General features: G+C 35.7%; 5 protein-coding genes across 6 annotated transcripts; 2 read left to right on the top strand and 3 right to left on the bottom strand.

The window, feature by feature from the left end:
• Positions 1 to 406: 406 nt before the first annotated feature.
• On the top strand, positions 407 to 5,066 carry LOC147285160 (CRS1 / YhbY (CRM) domain-containing protein). Its single transcript, XM_086244623.1, has 9 exons — positions 407 to 1,501; positions 1,753 to 2,233; positions 2,320 to 2,450; positions 2,680 to 3,030; positions 3,179 to 3,335; positions 3,410 to 3,702; positions 3,791 to 3,850; positions 3,936 to 4,028; positions 4,495 to 5,066. Exons 1-9 carry the CDS (start codon positions 425 to 427, stop codon positions 4,591 to 4,593), a joined length of 2,742 nt encoding a protein of 913 aa, XP_086100749.1. The 5' UTR covers positions 407 to 424; the 3' UTR covers positions 4,594 to 5,066.
• A 183-nt stretch (positions 5,067 to 5,249) lies between these two features.
• LOC147285159 (uncharacterized) lies at positions 5,250 to 7,537 on the bottom strand. Its single transcript, XM_086244626.1, has 7 exons — positions 7,401 to 7,537; positions 7,083 to 7,201; positions 6,804 to 6,886; positions 6,507 to 6,628; positions 6,050 to 6,214; positions 5,789 to 5,882; positions 5,250 to 5,680 (listed from the first exon to the last, which is right to left on the bottom strand). Exons 1-7 carry the CDS (start codon positions 7,423 to 7,425, stop codon positions 5,479 to 5,481), a joined length of 810 nt encoding a protein of 269 aa, XP_086100752.1. The 5' UTR covers positions 7,426 to 7,537; the 3' UTR covers positions 5,250 to 5,478.
• Positions 7,538 to 8,025: 488 nt separating this feature from the next.
• LOC147285158 (uncharacterized) lies at positions 8,026 to 10,826 on the bottom strand. Of its 2 annotated transcripts, XM_086244625.1 has the most exons (8): positions 10,727 to 10,826; positions 10,557 to 10,600; positions 10,185 to 10,303; positions 9,886 to 9,968; positions 9,540 to 9,661; positions 9,096 to 9,260; positions 8,466 to 8,559; positions 8,026 to 8,345 (listed from the first exon to the last, which is right to left on the bottom strand). In XM_086244625.1, exons 2-8 carry the CDS (start codon positions 10,579 to 10,581, stop codon positions 8,159 to 8,161), a joined length of 795 nt encoding a protein of 264 aa, XP_086100751.1. In that variant the 5' UTR covers positions 10,582 to 10,600; positions 10,727 to 10,826; the 3' UTR covers positions 8,026 to 8,158. The 2 variants fall into 2 exon arrangements, with proteins under 2 accessions (XP_086100751.1, XP_086100750.1); XM_086244624.1 differs by having other exon boundaries at positions 10,557 to 10,795.
• A 549-nt stretch (positions 10,827 to 11,375) lies between these two features.
• Positions 11,376 to 13,690, bottom strand: LOC147285157 (uncharacterized). Its single transcript, XM_086244627.1, has 7 exons — positions 13,568 to 13,690; positions 13,231 to 13,349; positions 12,841 to 12,923; positions 12,479 to 12,597; positions 12,028 to 12,192; positions 11,786 to 11,879; positions 11,376 to 11,668 (listed from the first exon to the last, which is right to left on the bottom strand). Exons 1-7 carry the CDS (start codon positions 13,590 to 13,592, stop codon positions 11,485 to 11,487), a joined length of 789 nt encoding a protein of 262 aa, XP_086100753.1. The 5' UTR covers positions 13,593 to 13,690; the 3' UTR covers positions 11,376 to 11,484.
• A 2,300-nt stretch (positions 13,691 to 15,990) lies between these two features.
• On the top strand, positions 15,991 to 19,910 carry LOC147285156 (basic helix-loop-helix (bHLH) DNA-binding family protein). Its single transcript, XM_086244187.1, has 8 exons — positions 15,991 to 16,408; positions 16,559 to 16,681; positions 16,810 to 16,915; positions 17,069 to 17,083; positions 17,202 to 17,264; positions 17,374 to 18,108; positions 18,603 to 19,010; positions 19,439 to 19,910. The coding sequence occupies exons 1-8, from the start codon at positions 16,293 to 16,295 to the stop codon at positions 19,508 to 19,510; spliced, it is 1,638 nt and encodes a 545-aa protein (XP_086100313.1). The 5' UTR covers positions 15,991 to 16,292; the 3' UTR covers positions 19,511 to 19,910.
• Positions 19,911 to 21,124: the final 1,214 nt, after the last annotated feature.

Raw genomic sequence — 21,124 nt, 5'->3', positions numbered from 1 at the left:
CAGTCCCCTCTTAGCTCTGCGCAGCTGCCCCATAAATAATATAAAATTCTATCACCATGTGAAAATAATAAAATAACTCAAAAGGCCTCCATATGCAGTATGAACTGATATGAAAGTAACCGTACTACTTTCAGACCAAAAAAAAAAAAACATTAACTGTACTAGCTACTTTTTGTTTCTTTATAGAAAAAAAATATTGTTAAAATTTCAAATGGGCTCAACTCAAGGCCCAATCCAAAATAGGTTGAAGTTCATTGAAAGCCCAAACCCTGCTGTCCATTAGCTCTTAAAGAGCCCAATTGGGTTTTAATATGAGGTTTGGGCTCTTGCTTCAAACTCACCCATCATGGTCTTGAGCCCAAAACCATATCATCTGTAGTGTGGTATTTAGAAGGCAAAGATATTGAAGACCATTGCTATTGTCATGGCGCTGTCACTGATTTCAGTGAACCCATCTACTGCTAGTTCCTCTACTTGCGGTTTCCATGCGCCTCATTCTCTCTACTTTGTTCTTCTACAGCATCAAACACGCTCTTCTTCCAGAGCTCTCAGGTTCAGAGTTTCGTGTAAGACTGTCCAAGTTGAGACTCAGCAGCAGCAACCCCAGAGGATCAAACTAGATTTTGAGCCCTCAAAGAAGAAGAGGAAGCCCAAGCCGAGCTTCTTTCAGCAAATTCAGGAGAAATGGTCCATGAAAGTCGATTCCCCAAGAGACAAATTTCCCTGGCAAAAACAGCAGGAACTAGAACAAGAAGAAGAGGAGAAGGAAGTAAAGCAATCTTCTGGGGTTCGTGTGTCTGAACCGGTGAAGCAGACAGTGAGTTTTTCTTTGCCAAACCGTATAGTTAATGCTCCTTGGGCTCATGGAAGCAAACCCATTAAGCCCCGGGTTGATTCTCAGCCTGAAACCTCACAGCACAGTGGTGCACAAGGTGAAAATGTTGATGGGTTTGTTGGGCACAATGAGATTGATAGTACTGCAAGTGCTGTCGTTGAAAAAGCGAAAAGCTTTGAGCCAGAATTTGATAATAATAGCAAATTGAAGAGAGAAAATGATTGGAAAATTGGTGGATTTTCAATTGGGGTTGCGAAAGAGGAGGATACAATGATTTCAAAAGGCTTAAATGGCGTTTCTTTGGATGAAACCCCATCCGGGAATGGTCAAAATGATGAAAATGTTGAAAGTTCCCGTTGTGATTCTCGTGGTTCTATTCGATTGCCTTGGAAGAGAGAAGTTGATTTGGGTTCTGGGGAAGTTGATAAGATAAGGAAAAAGTGGAGTAACACGAATTTGGTGGAGAGAATGCTTCCGGAGCATGAGTTGCAAAGGCTGAGGAATGTTTCTTTGAGGATGCTGGAGAGGATAAAAGTTGGAGCTACTGGTATCACACAGGCATTGGTGGATACTATACATGAGAAGTGGAAGGTCGATGAAGTGGTCAAGTTGAGGTTTGAAGAGCCGCTTTCACTTAACATGAAAAGGACCCATGAGATTCTAGAGGTTAGTGTTGGTACATTGCTTTGTTTGTTATCTGTTTCCACTCTATCTATAGAATTATTGAAACATTTTTTAGCTTGATTAAGTTATGCTTAACTGACTTGCATTAGCTAAATTATGTTTTGATTTGGAAATGAAATTATGATGTTGATTACAGCTATGCATATGCTCTATCTTTGTATGTTGTTAATAAGTTGTTTGCAAGAATTGAGTCGGCTAGCAACTTATGTAGGTTATCTTTTGATCTCTGGCAGAGTAAGACTGGAGGTTTGGTTATATGGAGATCGGGAAGTTCAGTAGTATTATACAGGGGAATGACATATAATCTTCCTTGTGTAAAATCATATACCAAACAGAGTCAGACTAATTCACATATGTTGCAAGACTCAGAAAATGTTAAAAGTGATGGTATGCACAATGTTGGAGCGAAGGATGTGGCTAGGACTACAGAATTTTCAAGTTCCGGTTCTGCAAAGCATTTGAAGGATTTATCTAAGCAAGAAATCATGGAATTGAGTGACCTAAACCATTTTTTAGATGAGTTGGGTCCACGGTTTAAGGATTGGTTAGGCCGTGAGCCATTGCCTGTGGATGCCGATTTGCTTCCCCCAGTGGTTCCTGGATATAAAACCCCATTGAGACTTATCCCTTATGGGGTAAGACATTGTCTAAGAAACAAGGACATGACAAAATTCCGCCGGCTTGCTAGAACTGTACCTCCACACTTTGCTCTAGGTATGTAAGACTCTTTGCATATGATTGTGTTGACATTCACCAAATCTTATTTTTGTAAGTATTATTTGTATGATAAATTGTTATAGGAAGGAATAGAGAACTGCAAGGTCTGGCTAAGGCTATGGTTAAGCTGTGGGAGAAGAGTGCTATTGCAAAGATAGCCATCAAACGTGGAGTACAGAACACATGTAATGAGAGGATGGCAGAAGAACTCAAGGTGAGACGTGATGACCGTTGCTGGTTCTTGAATATAAAGAGGACATACATAAATACACACACACACACACACATCTTGAATATACATTTTATTCTTTCTTTCCAACATCTGGAGAGGGTTGGCCTCTCTTCCTATTCTAGCTGCTGTCCTAGTCTGTGATATATAGATTTTGAATACCCCATTTGTTGATCTTGTCATTGCTAATTACTGTAGCATTTTACATGTGCAGAGATTGACAGGGGGTACACTTCTCTCCAGAAACAAAGATTTTATAGTTTTTTACAGGGGTAATGACTTCTTGCCAGCTGTTGTTACGGGGGTATTGAAGGAGAGGAGAAAATTGAGAGATCTCCAACAAGATGAGGAAGAACAGGCACGACAATTGGCCTTGGACTTTGTTGAGTCAAAATTCAAAGCTTCTAAAGGCCAATTGGTTGCTGGAACTCTTGCTGAAACCATGGCAGCGACCACTCGCTGGCAACACCAACTGACCAGTGAAGATGTTGAAAAAATGACAAGAGATTCAACTGTGGCTAGACATGCGTCTCTAGTCAGACATCTCGAGAAGAAGCTGGCTCTTGTAAGTAAAAAATGTAATGTCTAAATATAGTACATTAACAAATCTGGGACAGCAAAAAACTCTCTTTTAAGTCGGGCCAAAAAAAAAAAAATCTCTCTTTTAAGGAATTTCAAAATTGTGACATATTTTTAACCCTTGATGGTCCTAGGCAAAAGGGAAGCTCAAAAAGGCTGAGAAAGCTTTAGCAAAAGTGCAGGAAAGTTTGGAGCCAGCAGATCTCCCAAATGATTTGGAAACCTTAACTGATGAGGATAGATTCTTATTTCGTAAGATTGGTCTCAGTATGAAACCATACCTGCTTCTAGGTAAGAACTACTTCTACTTTAGATTTAATGAATTTTTAGGGGAGAGTCAAACACTAGGGTGATTTCTATTTCAGGGAGGCGAGAGGTTTATTCTGGTACCATAGAGAATATGCACTTGCACTGGAAGCATAGAGAGTTGGTGAAGATAATGGTGAGAGGAAAAAGTTTTGATCAAGTCAAGCACATTGCAATTTCTTTGGAAGCCGAGAGTGGTGGGGTGCTAGTATCACTAGATAAAACTACCAAAGGCTATGCAATTATTCTCTATCGTGGGAAGAACTATCAATGCCCTCTTCCATTAAGGCCTAGGACTTTATTGACAAGAAGACAGGCATTGGCTCGATCAATTGAACTACAGAGACGTGAGGTGACATTATAACCTAATAATGGTGTTTGATATTTCTTCACAAACAACGGCTATTATTTCATTTCTAAAAATTTCCTATCTTTTCCAGGCATTGAAGCATCATATCTCAGACTTACAGGAGAGAACTGAGTTGTTGAAATCTGAACTAGTATGATGTCTATTGTTGTGTAGCAGGTAATTGTATAGTTTCGTTTTCTTTTTAATAATCTATAATTTTCTGTTGTTAATTTCAGGAGGAAATGGAAAACGGGAGAATGGTCGACGATGGAAGAATCTTGCATTCAACAGTAGATGATCCTCTTTTCCCCAATGATGATAGTGAAGCGGTAAATAACCCATTTATCACTCTGCGTGTTAATAAAACGTGTTTCTTGTGTCAAAATGACATTATAGGTTGCCAATATGCACTACTTTTGGTGTGCCAATAATTGCTTTTGGGGTCTCCTATAATTATCCCATTCAGAGTTGCTATAATCTGAAGGAAGCTATGTTAGTCTTAGATCATGCAGGGAACAAATCTGTATTCTATTTTCTATTGATAAACTTTTACTTCTCTAGCTATTTCCTTTTTCATTTTGGTGAGTTTCTATTTTCTGTTATCTATTAATAAATTTCTTTTTCTCTATTTTTTCTTTTCCATTTTTGTGAGTGTCTATAATAGTGAGCTTTGAACAGACTTTTTATACGTTATACTGTGTGATTTTTCTGAACCCGTGTAGATAGTAACTTCAACCAAAAACAGGTCCTTTTGATAATATTCATTATACTGAGTTACTTATTTTTTTGAACCAGGATGAAGGGGAAGAGGCATATCTTGAAGTGTATGATAGTGGCAATGAGGATGACTATAAAGTGTATAATGAACATAATACTGTTGGACCATTTCAGTAATTCCACCAGCTGATTGTTCAGAGATGAAGATTGGCGATGCATACGAAGGAGATAATATTTCAACATTGCCAAGTGAATGAGTTGGCACAAAATTTTGATGTTCATGAACTCATAATGATCCAAACATACATCTACCAGCAATGAGGTAGTTTGGCGACTACTTTGAGACAAATGTCGGGATCAAACAGAAAAGTTTGGGTAGAGCTGTATCTAAATGTTGGCTAGGTAAATATCTTGTATTAAGAGGAGTATTTATGATCTTTGAGACCAGTGAATGCAATCTAGGGAAGCATTTCAAACCAGTTTAGTAATTCAACCAGCTGATTGATACTTCAGAAGTGAAGATTGCAGATGTCTGAAAAGATAATAAATAGCTCCATATGTTTTTTGGTTGGGATAAATAGCTCCATAGTCATGAAATGTATGTGTAAGCAGTTGATTGTAAATGAAGTGATTTGTTAAAGATTCATTTATTAATTATAGTGGTGTTTGCCTCTTTTTTGTGCCAAAGTGTTATGTATCATGGTTTATTTTTCTCTTTCCTTTTAAAGCAAACGAATTTGTAATTCAACTTCAATTGGCTTTGAGATCTAATAATTTCAATGAGCGATCCAAACAAACAGGTTTGAGGTTACCCTCATGCTACGTTTTTCAACTTCATCATAACAAGTGCTATAAACCATAGCCAATGGAGTAAAAGGCAAGTCTTCGCCAATCAAACGATCTGTTCATAAGTATCAGAGAATCTGTTAATAAGCACACAACCTTATGGCAAAGCATGAATGTATTACCAATCCAACACTACATCAAGAAAAACGTCCACCCAGAACCTACCCGTCAACAGGTGCAACCTCAGAAATTTATATGCTGCTTGGCATAGAGTACCTAGTTAGAAGTAGCCTTGTCCTGCTGCAGAGCTGCCTTTATGAATTCTAAAACAACTGATGCTATCTCAGCTTGATGTGAGGTGTAACAATGATTAGCTCCTTCTATAATATGTAATTTGTGATTAGGTATTATCTTGGCAAACTCTAATGCATCTTCTACAGGGATGGCTTCATCAGCAGATCCATGTACTGTCAAGACCCTGTATATACAGAATCACCCATAAACTTAGTCATGTGGAAACTGCAAGAAAAGAAAGAAAGAAAAAAACAGAAACATTAAACAATATAGGCAGTATTAATTCGTTCACCGGCATTCTTTGTCAATATGAAGGCATGATTCATGCATATCAATACTCAGGCGATCCATCAAACTCTCCTCAGTCACACGATAACTATCACTTCCTACAAGCAAAGCATCCATTAACTGTGTGAAAGGCCAGTGATTGTACGAGAGAGAGAGAGTCAATATCAATCACTGTGCTGGGTTAGTTTCCAGTCTTTTGGCATCTATCTATTATGTTTGAAATTTTGACTCACAAGTCACAACTATAATCATTATTAGGATTTACCTTTCTTATCATTAACATCAATGAATCCTTCCTTCTTAACTATTTGCATTAAGTCTTTCCCCAAGCGTTCTTCAATGCCTTTCTTTAGATCATAACGTCCGGAAACATTGACAACCGTGCGAATGTCATGATACGTACAAGCATACAGGAGCACCACATCACCTCCTGCAGTAACATTCTTCAGCAATAATTTTGGCAAAAGCCACCGAAATAGTCTATTTTCAATATGGTTTTACCCAATATCAACAGTAATAGGTCTATAAACAATAACTTTGCAAACAACTAAGCACGCTAATATCATGTTGACCTGAAGTTAACTTATGGTCCAGACTGTAGTAAGAGATACTAACACATAAAATGAGTCTCATTCAAAACTTCCATTAATGATTATTACTTCTTTCTCTATTTTATTACAGTAAAATTTCACATATTGATCATGCGAAACAATGCAACACACCTTTACTGTGCCCAAGAATTGCACTCGCTACACGGTTTGCCCCAGAGAAGTGTTGGATTACAGCATGTAAGTCATCAGCCTCTCTCCGATAGTTACCAAACTCAAAGGTGCCTTCACTTTCCCTGAAACCAAAATACCACATCGAAATCAGCATCAATGTAAAATGTAGATCTTAAATTGCCATGACTGGCCTTCATAGAAAAAGACATAGCTTGCTGATTAAGAGGTGAACGTAACTGAATCCTTCACAAAACCTGTGAAATTCCAAAATTCTAAATTCAGTAATACCAGCCTTACCCATTTCCAGCAAAGTCAAAACGGAAGGAACTAATTCCTTCATTTTCCAATGCAACAGCAAGGTTCACCATAGTAGTGTCTTCCTAGAAATCAAGATACATAGGCTGTAAAACTATGAAGCCAACCGAGCATTATAATTTTCTCATTAATGATAGATTATTAACGAAATACTAGAGAATATAACTTAAAATCAAATCCATTTCTACCATAATCAAGCTCGAATTAATTTAAAAAGGAACAAAAAACAAAAACAGCACTTCATGAAGGACAAAGACAAACCTTGGTGGATCGAAAACCATGGCATAAGATTACAATCTCCGCAGAACCAGTTTCATGTAATAATCCCACAAGCTTTTCACCATGTTTGTTGGTTACAATGATCTTCTGTTGCTGACCCACTGAAACAAACAGTGCAAGTCACAAAGCAACCATTCAATATTTCTTAAAGTCTTCTCAGATTGATTTTTATACAACCTTTTGTTCGTGAATCAGATAATACTAGCAGATTGGATTTCTTGCAACTACTACTGCAACAACACACACAACATGCATATACATACATATACGACATACGAGTGAGATGATGAAATTTCTCACCTGGGTTTTGTGCAGCCTCGGCCATTTTCAGGATTCGTTTCGGGGTGCAATACAATTTACAGAGCTCTCTGCTTCACTGTGAGTTTGGAATCTGACTATTAGATGTTCCAGACCAACTAGTCACTTACCGAGTTACCAACATAAAAATATTCACGAGTTTTTCAGGTCTTGGTCCCTTAAATTTCTTTTTAACGGTTGAACCCTAATATTTATGGGATTCTTAAAACTGACCCCTCATTTTTAATTATTTATTTTTCTTTGCTACTAGAGTTATAATTATTTTTTTTCTCACGTTAGGGAGTTAGGAGAGAGGGGACCGAACTAGAGTTAAAACTTTCACCACCATCTTAGTTTATATGTTGTATCACACTCTCACTTCTTGTTCTCATTTATACTCATATCTTATTTCCTTCTAAACAATATCTTACGATTATAATTTTTTTTATATAATTTATATACTATTTATTTGAATTTGACGGGAAATTGCAATTGACTAATGAGTGATAACTTATTGACTGAAATTGAATCAAGTCCTAAGTCTACTAAATGCCAAGCAAAATGGCATTTGCTATTATGACATGCAACGCGTTGTTAAACAATGTGAATGCGGACAATGCTCAACGAGTATGGAATGAAGATTAATTGTCAAGGGTTTCAATGTGAACCCAAATTAGCCAATCAAAGCCTTAACCTGACTGGGAAAATTCTATTACAATGATACTATTAGTCTCTTATTGTTTTCTTTTGAAGAGGTTAGCCTAGTCTTGCTGCAGTGCTGTCTTTATGAAGTCCAAAACAACTGGTGCTAACTCAGCTTGATGAGAGGTGTAACAATGATTAGCTCCTTCTATAATATGTAATTTGTGGTTAGGTATTATCTTGGAAAACTCTAATGCATCTTCTACAGGGATGATTTCATCAGCAGATCCATGGACTGTCAAGACCCTGTATATACAGAATCACCAACAAACTTGGTCATGCAGAAAATGCAAGAGAAAGAAACAGAAAGAAAGAACAAAGGGAAACATAACACAGTCAAGAGAAAATTAATTACAGTTTGCTTACCGGCATTCTTTGTCAATCTGAAGGCATGATTCATGCATATCAGTACTTAGGCGATCCATTAAACTTTCCTCAGTTACTCGATAACTAACACTTCCTACAAGCAGAGATCCATTAAGCGTGTGAAAGGCCAGCATACACATTGCTTGTTTGTGTTTTTGGGCACTTGTGTGTGCATAAAGTGAGAGAGAGAGAGAGAGAGAGAGCCCACAGTCTATGCCAGGTTAGTTTCTAGTCTTTTGGCATCTATTATGTTTCAAATTTTGACTCAGAAGTCATAACTACAATCAATATTACTTCTAAACATCTAGTCATAGATACTTCTTTTCAAAAAACTAGAAAAAAAAAAAAAAAAAAAAAAAAAAAAAAAAAGGGTAAGTCGGTCCTAATCATTCGTTTATAATGAAATAAAAGTTCCTTAAAATTTCAGAGGGAATAAAAAAAGAAAAAAAGCAATTTAAGGAACGGATAGTATAGGCCTAGGCAATAATCTAGGACCTGCCCTGCAGACAACTTTTTTGTGTCCAGAAAGTAAATGTATACAACCGCGGAAATAAATTTATCCATGCCATCTCTGAACTCATACGAAAATTTTGGGATTCATCGCACCTAGAATAAGAATTAGGACATTACCTGTCTTATTCTTAACATCAATGAATCCTTCGTTCTTGATTATTTGCATAAAGTCTTTCCCCAAGCGTTCTTCAATGCCTTTCTTCAGATCATAACGACCAGAAACATTGACAACCGTACAAATGTCATGATACTTAGAAGCATACAGGAGCACCACATCACCTCCTGCAGTAATATTTTTTGGCAATAATTTTGGCAGAAATTACAGAAATATTCTTTTTTCAATATGGTTTTACCCAATATCAACAGTTAGATCTATCAACAATGACTTTGCTAACAGTAGCTAAGATCATGTTGAACTAATAACTTATGGCAGACTGTAGTAAGAGACACTAACACATTGAAATGAGAAACATTCAAAATTTTCATGAATGATTATTTACAATAAAAGTTTTTCCTCTATGTTAATTACTCTTATTGACTGTGCAAAACAATCCAACACACCTTTACTGTGCCCAAGAATTGCACTTGCTACACGGTTTGTGCCAGAGAAGTGTTGGATTATAGCATGTAAGTCATCAGCCTCTCTCCAATAGTTTCCATACTGAAAGGAGCCTTCACTTTCCCTGAAAACCAAAATACCACAACTAAATCAGCATTAATGAAATATATAGACCTGAAACTTCCAAGACATAATGAAAACTTGCTGATTAAGAACAACATTATAAAAATGGAGCCACACCTACAAGTACAACTAGTAAATACGAGATTAAAGCGGTGAACACAACTGATTTCTTCACAAAACCTGATAAAATCAAGAATTCTAGATCATGTAATAGCACAGCCTTACCCATTTCCAGCAAAGTCAAAACGAAACGAACTAATTCCTTCATTTTCCAATGCAACAGCAAGGTTCACTATAGTAGTGGTTTCCTAGAAATCAAGATACATAGGATGAATACTAATTTAGTAATCAAGAACTTAATGAATTTTGTTTACATAGTCAGTATTTGGTAATTGGCCTACAAAATTACATACTAAAATCTAACAATCAAAATTCCATGCTAGATTACCTAATCAAGCAGGAATTAAATTTTATACAGAAAAAGAAATAGCACTTCAATCACTTCATATATCACAAAGACCAACCTTGGTGGATCGAAAACCATGGCATAAGATTACAATCTCCCCAGAACCAGTTTCATGTAATAATCCCACAAGTTTTTCACCATGTTTGTTGGGTACAATGATTTTCTGTAGCTGGCTCACTGAAACAAACAGTAAAATTCATAAATCACCATTAAATTACTTAGACAGTTGGAAACTTGGTGAGAAAAGTCTTAGGATTCTTGGCACGCAAATAAAAATTAATAGTCTCAGTCTCTGTGATTGATTTTCATACAACTTTTTGTTCGTGAATCAGATCATACTAGCAGTTTTGGATTTCTCGCTACTACTCCTTCAACACACTCATAACAAGCATATACATACATATATGAGCGATATAATGAAATTTCTGACCTGGGTTTTGTGCAGCCTGGGCCATTCTCAAGATTCGTTTTGGGCTGCGATTTTGGTGAAGAGTGAGTTTTGGTGAAGGGAACTTTATGGAAGTGAAAGAATTTGAGAGCAGCATTAATGGAATTTATAAACAGACAGAGAAGTATATTGCTCAAGACGATGGAAGTTACCTACAGCCTTTGCTGCTCTGCAATACAATTTACAGAGCTCACTGCTTCACTGTCAGTTTAGAATCGGAGTATCAGATAATAATATTGAGGAACTTTTCAGGTTTTGGTCCGCTTAAATTTCCTTTTTAACGGTTGAACCCTGATATTTATGGAATTCTCAAAACTGTCTCCTCCATCTTTTTTTTTCTTTACATGAATAGTGAGATCAAAGATTAAACTTTTATCGTGAATCGTAAATATTTAAATAAAATGTGAATACGAAGTAAAATGTCATGCTAGCCGAGTAAGCTTTGACCTCCATCATGGAGTAAAATGTGAAGTCCGGCCAGTAGAGTTATAAGTTTTGACCTCCATCACATTTTCACTTCTTGTTCTCATTCATCCTCAATCCAATTATTGTAAAAAATATATTATAATTTTTTATATAAGTTATGAGTTATGACTATTTATATTTGATTATATGAATATATTAATATAAAAATATCAAGTAGGGCATAACGGGTCATTGCAATTGACTAATGAGTGATAGTTGATGGACTGAAATTTTATCAGTCTTTAATCTAGTAAATGCCATACAAAATGGGGATTTGCTATCATGCCATGCAACACATTTTGTTAACCAATAAGAATGTGGACAATGCTCAACAAGTAAGGGTTGAAGCTTAATTGTCAAGGGCTTCAATGTGAACACAATTTAGCCAATCAAAGCACTAATTAACCTGAGTGGAAAATTCTATTACAATTATAATCATTATTGTTTATCTTTTGGAGAGGGTAGCCTTGTCCTTTATGAAGTCCAAAACAGCAGTTGCTAACTTAGCTTGATGTGAACTGTAAGAATGATTAGCTCCTTTTATAGATGTTGTCTTGTGGTTAGGTATCTTGGCAAACTCTAATGTATCAGGGACGATTTTATCAGCTACTCCATGGATTGTCAAGACCCTGGATGTACAGAATCACAAAAAAACTTGGTCATGGAGAAAATGCAAGAGAAAAAACAGAGAAAGAAAACAAGGGAACATAACACAGTAACAACAGAATTAATTGCAGTTTGCTTACCTGCATTCTTTGTCAATCTCAAGGCATGATTCATACATATCAATACTCAGGCGCTCCATCAAACTTTCCTCGGTCACGCGATAGCTAACACTTCCTACAATCAGAGACCATTAACTGTGTGAAAGGCCAGCATACCACATTGCTTGTTTGTGTGTGTGCCTTAAATTTATCCATGCCATCTATGGCCTCATAAACGAAAAGTTTGGAATTCATCACACATAGAATAAGAATTAGAATATTACCTGTCTTATCCTTAGCATCAATGAATCCTTGCTTCTTGATTATCTGCATGTAGTCTTTCCCCAAGCGTTCTTCAATGCCTTTCTTCAGATCATAACGTCCAGAAATATTGACAACCGTACGAATGTCATGATACTTAGAAGCATACAAGAGCACCACATTACCTCCTGCAGTAACATTTTTGGCAATAAGTTTGGCACAAGATACATACATACTATATTTTCAATATGGTTTAACCCAATTCAAAAGTTATAGATCTGTCAACAATGACTTTGCCAACAGCTAAGCTGTTAAGATCATGTTTACCTAAACTTCACTTATGGTCCAGACACTAACACATTAAAATGAGTCTCATTCAAAATTTTCATGAATGATTATTAATAATAGAACTTTTCCCTCTATTTTATTGCTGTAAAATTTCACATGTTGATCATACAAAACAATCCAACGCACCTTTACTGTGCCCAACAATTGCACTTACTACACGGTTTGCACAAGAGAAGTGTTGGATTACAGCATGTAAGTCATCAACCTCTCTCCAATAGATATCCTGAAAGGTGCCTTCACTTTCCCTGAAAACCAATATATCATAAGTAGATCAGTATCAATGCAATGTGTAGATCTGAAACTCCCAAAACTGTCCTTTATAACAAGACACAACACAAACTTGTCGATTAAGAACAACATTATAAAAATGGAGCCACACTTACAAGTGCAACTATGAGAATAAAGAGGTGAACACAACACAACTGAGTTCTTCAAAGAAGTAACTGCTAAATTCAAGAATTCTAAATCATGTAATAGCACAGCCTTACCCGTTCCCAGCAAAGTCAAAACGGAACGAACTAATTCCTTCTTTTTCCAATGCAACAGCAAGGTTCACTAGAGTAGTGTTTTCCTGGAAATCAAGAGACATAGGGTGTAAAACTTTGCCAACAATGAAGCCAACCGAGAATTACAATCTTCTCATGAATGAGGTACTAATTTAGTACTTAAGAATTTAATGAATTTTGTCTACATAGTCAGTATTCGGTAGTACACCTACAAATTACATACTTAAATCTAACAACCAAAACTCCATGATAGATTATTAACGAAATACAAGAGAAAATAACTTAGATTTGAAGCCACATTTATCCCAATCAAGCTGGAATTATATTTTAAAAAGAACAAAAGAATTAACACTTAATATCACAAAGACCAACCTTGGTGGATCGAAAACCATGGCATAAGATTACAATCTCCGCAGAACCAGTTTCATTTAACAATCCCACAAGTTTTTCACCATGCTTGTTGGGTACAATGATTTTCTGCTGCTGGCTCACTGAAACAGATTCATAAAGCAACCATTAAATTTCTTAGACAATTGGAAACTTGGCACGCAAGTAAAAATTCATAGCCTCAGTCTCTCAAATTGAAATTGATTTTTGAAGAACTTTTTGTTCGTGGATCAGATAATACTAGCAGTATTGGATTTTTACTGCAACACACACCCAACAAGCATATGCATACATATATGAGTGAGATAATGAAATTTCTTACCTGGATTTTCTGCAGCCTCGGCCATGGAAATTTGCTGCTCTGCAATACGACTTACAAAGCTCTCTTCACTGTTAGTTTGGAATTGGAGTATTGCACAAGCAGTATTTATACGTGACGGCTCACCTGTTACCCTACCACTTAAATTTATTACAATAAGGGTACAATTGTTAATACTTCAAGAACGTAACGCTAGGAGTAAGGCCCAAACGGCCAAGACACTATCGCATTTTTGGCCCACGAGTCCGGTGGATAATTTTCTTGAGCAATTGAATCCAATTACTCTAATTAAAGAACAGAGCCATGCACACAAATTAAAGCAAGATGTGCCGAAAAATCATGTTAATCCAAGAAGGCAAGAACAAACAGTATTGATCATCACCAATAAACCAACAAAAACAGAGCAGTCATGACGTGAACCTATTTTTGGTTCCTTTTTAATTCAACTAAACAAATTAAAGAGTAGATTTCACACAAGAAATATACCATTTATTAGGACCATATATAAGATGAGAAGACTTATAGATAGCTAGTTCTTGACTTCTTCTTTCATCTAGATATATGGTAATTGGTGGCTATGCTTCTTCATCACCATTTGTAAGTAATATATTGTCACCAACGACAACATGAGCTAGTCAAGCTAGCATTGGAGGGGTTAACAAATCTAAAATGTGGGTAGGTGGTGCCAATAAGATTTAGGATTTTTTTTCTTTTTAATTTCTTCAGGGTACGTAATCCATGGAGTATTAGCTTAAAAATATAAAAGTTAAACCAATTAAAAGCATATATATTGGATCATACTCAATCGATTATACTAAAAATTATATACATATATATTATATATATTTGATAATTCTCATGTGCTTGTTTACTATAGCTTTTTACCAAATTATAGTAATATAAGTTGTGAGTATAAAGTGCGACGCTAACACCCACTATGGATCTTATGAGCCGCCTTGCACACGTTTAATCCTTAATAATGAGCCTAGTCATTATCTTCTGTGTCAAGTCTAAGTTAAAACTAGTCCACGTACAGATCACAAGCTTAATTAAACCAAATGCAAAGTTTGCAAATATTAAATATAATTAAACATAATTAATTATGGATATATAATTAAGCTTTAATACTAATAACTCCATCAAAATAAAAAAGAAAAATAACTTGTCGTTAATATCATGGTGTGAATGCATGTAGTCAACTGGCCTCTGTACTGAATTACTGATCGATGATCATATATGTAGGGCACACAGGTAGCTAAATCTAAAAGAAGCTTCGGATGTGTAATTTATGACGCGCAAAAGAGCTAGAAGATTTGCTGAAACACTGTCTGCCTATATGGTCATTAAACAATTAATTGAACTACGTAATTAAATTGGTAAACAATAATATTTATGTTTGAATTGTATACAATATATATGTCATGTTCCTGGAAATGCAGCAGAGTTCTGGTGCCATGCATAAACCTTAACTTTAATATCTTTTTTAGTTTGACAGATTTGAAGGTGCCTTGGGAAGAAAAGTGCTCTATGTTCAAGATATTACAATTACTCGTATATATGCAACTTATAATATGGCACTTGAAGTTAAAATTGGAAATTAACTTGTACCCAAAAAAAAAATTGGAAATTAATTAGTTCTTTAATTATTATCATGGTGAATTTAGTGTTTAATTTATCGAAAACTTAATTCTAAATTCATTTTGAATGATTCTCAATTTAATTGATATTTCATTAATTTTTATTTATTTTTTTATTTGAGAGGAAGGGAATCGAACTTGGGTGCAGAGTGGATAATTTTACGATTCTTTCAATTGGATTACTCAATAACTACGATATTTCATTAAAATTTGTAAATTAAGGACCTTAAAAATGTCAATTTCGACCATAAAACTATATATATTGTGGAGAAGAATAGAAGGATATTTATGACGTGGGGGAATAGAGAGAGGGGGAGAGAGAGAGAGAGAGAGAGAGAGAGAGAGAGAGAGAGAGAACTGTTATTAAAAGAAGTGGGAAATAAATAAAGTGGAAAAGGACAGTCTGCCTTCCTCCCTTGACCCTTTTCAAATGGATCCACATCCCATATATATATATGCCACTATGCATAATATTAAGGGTCATGGGTGGACTTTGACCGCTACTTTTCTAACCTTGAGGCATGAACCCAATTGCCTTCCCTTGCCTGGTTACTTCTCATATCTCTCTCTCTCTCTCTCTCTCTCTCTCTCTCCCTCTTCTCTTCTCTGGCTTACTACTACTTTTCAAGGATCACGACTAGTCCTGACAGCATATAATTCAATTCTCTCACCCAGCTGCCTTCTTATTGTGGTGGGATCTTCTTGTTTCGATCAGTTTCTTCTGTCATTTCTTTTCTTCCCCTTCACTAGCTAGCTAGCTACTACTTTTCAAATCTCTCTCTCTCTCTCTCTCTCTCTCTCTCTCTCTCTCTCTCTCCCAGCTTAATTAAATTCCATTAATCATCAGTACCTTGTTTGCCATCTTGATCTCTCTTGGTTTATTATAATAGTATAACTTGCCCCACCTTCTACTTAAGACTCTTTCTAATCTCTCTAGATGCATATATATATATGTCCTGCTGCATATTTTTCAACATGAAGAAGGAAAAGGAACATATATAGTCAAATGATGACATAAAGAAGGATTGCAGTGTATGTAGGGATCCAAAGGGATCTCCTGCATCTTGCAATTTTAACAACCAATTTTGTATATGGACACTGCCTTCCACCTCGATCAAGGCTCTCGTGCCAATTTCCTCAGACTCCTCATGCACTCTTGTGGCTGCTTGTACATTTGCTTGTGGTCTTACATTCCCCATCCTTCTAAGTATGGATCAACAGCCTCTCTCTCTCTCTCTCTCTCTCTCCCTTTGTATATATATATATATATATACATATGTATGTCTATGTATGTATGTATGCATGCTATTAATTATGCAGCCACTCATGTATATGTTGGTTCTGCATGTATATGCAGCTGCTTACTCTTTCTTGATGGTGTCTATGACGAAGAAAATCAACCTAGCTCTTCTTCCGGGAGTCTAGCTCGGAGGCTTTTTGATGAGTATAGGCTATCACTATTGAATGTTGTAGAAAATGAGTAAGACAGTTCAACGCTACTTATAATTTTTACTAGATAATTAAGCCTAATTAAACCAGAAGCTCCAAATTAATGTATATATTCTTCTGATCATAAGTTAATCTTTGCTGCATATATATGATCATCAGGTGTGTTCCAGGATTCGCTTTCAGGAATAGTCTTTCATATGTAGAGTTGCAAGAAATGGACCTCCAAAGGCTTGCATCCAACGAGATTCAGAGGCAATTTTATCGGGTAAATTGCTATTATCGATCACTAATGATATCCAAAATAAGTGAAATATATCATCACATTTTACATGCTGAAACATACATATGTATGCATGCTTAAGTTATTTTGTGCAAGATAATATTGCTAATTAAGTGATTTTTCATCTGTTTGTAACAGGAAGCAAGGATTAAGGTATGTTGCATATTGGTTCACAGTCCAGCTGGTGTCATTTCTTGAGCTAGCTTTATAATAAATGTATGCCATTGTGCTCCTTTCTCTTATTAATTTCTGGTACGTCTCTAAATTACAGACTGCAGTTTTCATGGGGTGCAAGGGTGGAGAGATTGAGCTTGGCTTGCCCAATGTGCCACAAGTAAGAGGACCCATTAATTAAGGCACTTAATTGTAATAATATATGAGGTTTAGTTAACTGAATTAATTGTTGTTATTGTTGTTGTTTGTTGTTGTTGCATGTTGAGCAGATAAACATTAAAAGGGAACTAATGATGAGAAACTTTCCCAGACAATTGTCTCCACATAGAGAAGTAGTAGTTCCCAGCAGGCTGCCAAATGATCAGCAAAACCCACTTTCATCCTCCTCATCATCTTTGAGATCACTCTCTATGGACAGCCCAGAGTACTCATCCCTCATCTTCAACATCCCAACCACCACTTGTCACATCCCAGAAGTCCTTACACAAACGCCTCCCAATCCATTGCAAGCAATACCAAACATTACCACAACTAGTGATCCTCATCAACAAGCCATTCAAGCATTTTCTCGAATACGAAACATTCAATTCCCATCCCCGGAAATCGAAGACGCTGCAATGACAAGAGCCATCCTTGCAGTTCTATCTTCACCTAATTCCTCTTCTTCATCACACCAACGTACCCCACAAAGTAATATTATGAGTCCATCACCTCCTACTGATCATCACCAGCTGCTAACCCCAAAAATCAGTGCTTTCAAGGATTTTAATAGAGCAGCTTTATCCCCAAGAGCGCAAATGAGTGCTAATTTACGCAGGCCAACTATGCTGAAGCGGTCGATTTCCTTCTTGAAAAGCTTAAATCAAATGAGAATTCGCGAAGGTATCCAAGCCACCCGCCCCACAAGCAGTCAGTTGCAGCATATGATATCAGAGCGCAAGAGGCGTGAGAAACTCAACGAAAGCTTTCATGCATTGAAATCACTACTTCCTCCAGGAACCAAGGTATGCTAGCTACATGCATACACTCAAATCAACATATATATTTGTTGGGAAATGTATAATATATCATTTTTCTCATATTGTAAATTTAAATAACGCTTTTAGATATGTAATATGTTATATTGTCGATCATATGGTAAATCCATGTTCATACATGATATCATATAATCAATATATAGTTTTTATTTGTAGTGCATTATCACATCATAATATAAATCAAGAGAAAATTGTTGAGAGTAATGTGAAGCAATATCCCACATTGGAAAACTAGAGCTTAGCATATGTGCTTATAAGTCTTGGGCCTCTCCACCTATTACCAATTGATTTTGGATTGAATGTTCTAATTCTATCATGGTATCAGAGCTAGATTATTCACGTGTAAGGCCTAACAGCCATACGTGTGATGATTGATTTTGGGTTGGATTCTTCTAATTCTATCAAAAATATCTCTCTCCTTATATATACTCCATGTTTAATGTAATTCTAATTCTATGCAGAAAGACAAAGCATCAGTTCTTACAACTGCGAGGGAGTGCTTGACTAGTTTGAAAGCTCAAGTTGCTGAGCTTAGTCGAAGAAACCAACAGCTGGAGGCAAGGCTTTTGCCTGCCAAAGAAGCTAATGAAGAAGAAGCAGCATTCGCTGGTTCCTCATCAAACGAAAGAGTTAGTGTTAACCTCACACGTGTATCCGAATCATCAACTCCAGAAGAGCAGCAAATTATTGACTTGCAAGTGATTGTAAGAGCAGTAGAATGTTGTACGGAAGATATGGTGATTCGCATACTGGAATTTTTGAAGCAAGTTAAGAATGTAAGCTTGATGTCCATGGAGGCTAATACTTGGATTACAGAATCAAACTCTAGCATCAATCGCGTAATCTTGAGATTAAGAGTTGATGATCAGGTATGTAATACAAGTAATTTCTCATTCAACTTAACATGCACCACAGAAATAATAATGGGCACTAGTACTTAATCAAATTAAGCATCTGTCAAAGTAAACCTAGCTAGCATTTCTAGTAAGATAAAAGACAACATGAAATAATTAATATTAGATATGATGGAAACTTTAAGAAAGGTACTATTAACATATATTAATTACCTTCTTAAGCAATCATTTTTTTCGGTTTTATTATGGTTGTTGTAGATTTAAGTATTAATTGAGTACACAGATAAATGGGGGGTTGGTAGCCCTAGCATGCATGCATCATCTATTCCATTCATATGTAGGAAATGACATGGAAGGAAAGGGGTCTTTAACTCATTAATTAAGAAGTTAGATTATTTAATTACTGAGTAATTAATTAATTGTTTTTGTTGTTTAATATATAGGGGACCGAATGGGACGAGCCTGCCTTCCAGGAAGCAGTGAGAAGGGTGGTTGCTGACGTGGCACTGAAATAATTATTGTACCAATCAAATTTTCAACATGGTCTAGATGAATTAATGGCCAGCCAAGATTTTGATCATTATATATGCTGCTTTCTACTTTTGGCGCGATGCATCCAGCCATCCCCACCATCCGATTAATTTTCGAGCACATGCGCGCAACATCTAGCTATTCCATTCATATTAATTAATTAATTACTGCCTCATTTGTACAATTTTGATAGCCACTCTTTCTTTTCCTTTTTTTCTTCTTTTTGATAGGAAATAGTCACTTTCATTAATCATATCTGTTTGCTAGGCTTATAATATGGTTATATTATTTTTTTGGGTTAATTATATTCTGCACCTAGGTCAATTTATAGGTTGTAACATATATTGTAGAGCTTTTCGCTACAAAAATAATAAATATTGTAGAGTTTACCATTCTAATGATAAAGAATTCATTCTTATACAGTTACATTTAAAATTCGAGTTCATTTCCAATATTAGTTGATAAAAAAGAAAAATAAATTTATTGGGTCATTTTCACCGATTGGGGGTCAAGCCCACCAAATACAAGTCTTAGTTTTCCCAATTTTCTTGTCGTGGGTCTTTTGTGGGTTCTAGATCAATTTTATTTTCTTGTACGAATCTAAAATGTCGCCCAAATTGACTGCAAACAGGGTACGTGAGACTATGAAAGTAACCGCCATGAATCAATGAACAAATCCAACAAACGATTGATTGATACTGATCGAATTATTCAATATTCAAAATAAATATTGTTTGGTCTAACGTGTCAAAAATTCACTTTTTCAATGTTTCTTTCTCCACCAGCCAAACCAACCACGTACACGTACACTTCACAACGCCATGTCATATGTGCTTGCTGGGTCGTTGAGGTTCGAATCCGATGCATTTAACTAATCCATGGATTAAAATTCTGCATTTGTCTTAATCTGTTTGGAAATTCCAAGGCTTTAGTCAATCACTTTTCTATATGGAAATTAGTGTGTCAGCTTTTTTGAGACGGCGGTTTTGACTCTAGCATGCAGTTGTTCAAGACCATAGTCTTGTTCTTTTTTCTTTCTTTCTTTTTTTCCTTTTTAATTTATTTGCATGAACCTTCTAGGGTTCTACCTAATCTGATGCAAAAGAGAGGTAAGAGCTCCTTGAAAAGCCACATGCAAAGTCACAGGTCGGTCAAATTTGAGTATATAACTAGTTGTAATTCTCTCCCTTAATTAAGAAAATGGTAATTCTTAAATTTAATCCTAAATGATGTGGTAATTTAGATTTACATTTACACTTATTTTGAAGTTCATTTATTTACGGGTTTTTTTTATATTTAGTACCTAAACTTTGACTATTGTCTTAATGTGGTACTTAAACTTTTATTTGTCTCAATTGAGTACTTAAATTTTTATTTTGTGTCTAATAGATACCAAAATGAATTTTTGTTAAAATTGTCAACAAAAGTTAGAGACAATATAGTTACTTCAAAAAATTTATATTTTAATTATAATTTTTTATTTTTTTGTTTGTTGTGTTTTTTTTTAATAATTTTAAACATATAAAGAAAATAATTAAAATATACTTTGACTATATTGCCCCTAACTTTTGTTGACAATTTTAATAGAAATTCATTTT

This window comes from Dryas octopetala, chromosome 5, assembly GCF_963921425.1.
Source record: "Dryas octopetala chromosome 5, drDryOcto1.1, whole genome shotgun sequence".
Classification (NCBI taxonomy): domain Eukaryota; kingdom Viridiplantae; phylum Streptophyta; class Magnoliopsida; order Rosales; family Rosaceae; genus Dryas; species Dryas octopetala.
The sequence above is the reverse complement of the archived record's forward strand: the minus strand, read 5'-3'. Positions and strand labels throughout refer to the sequence as shown.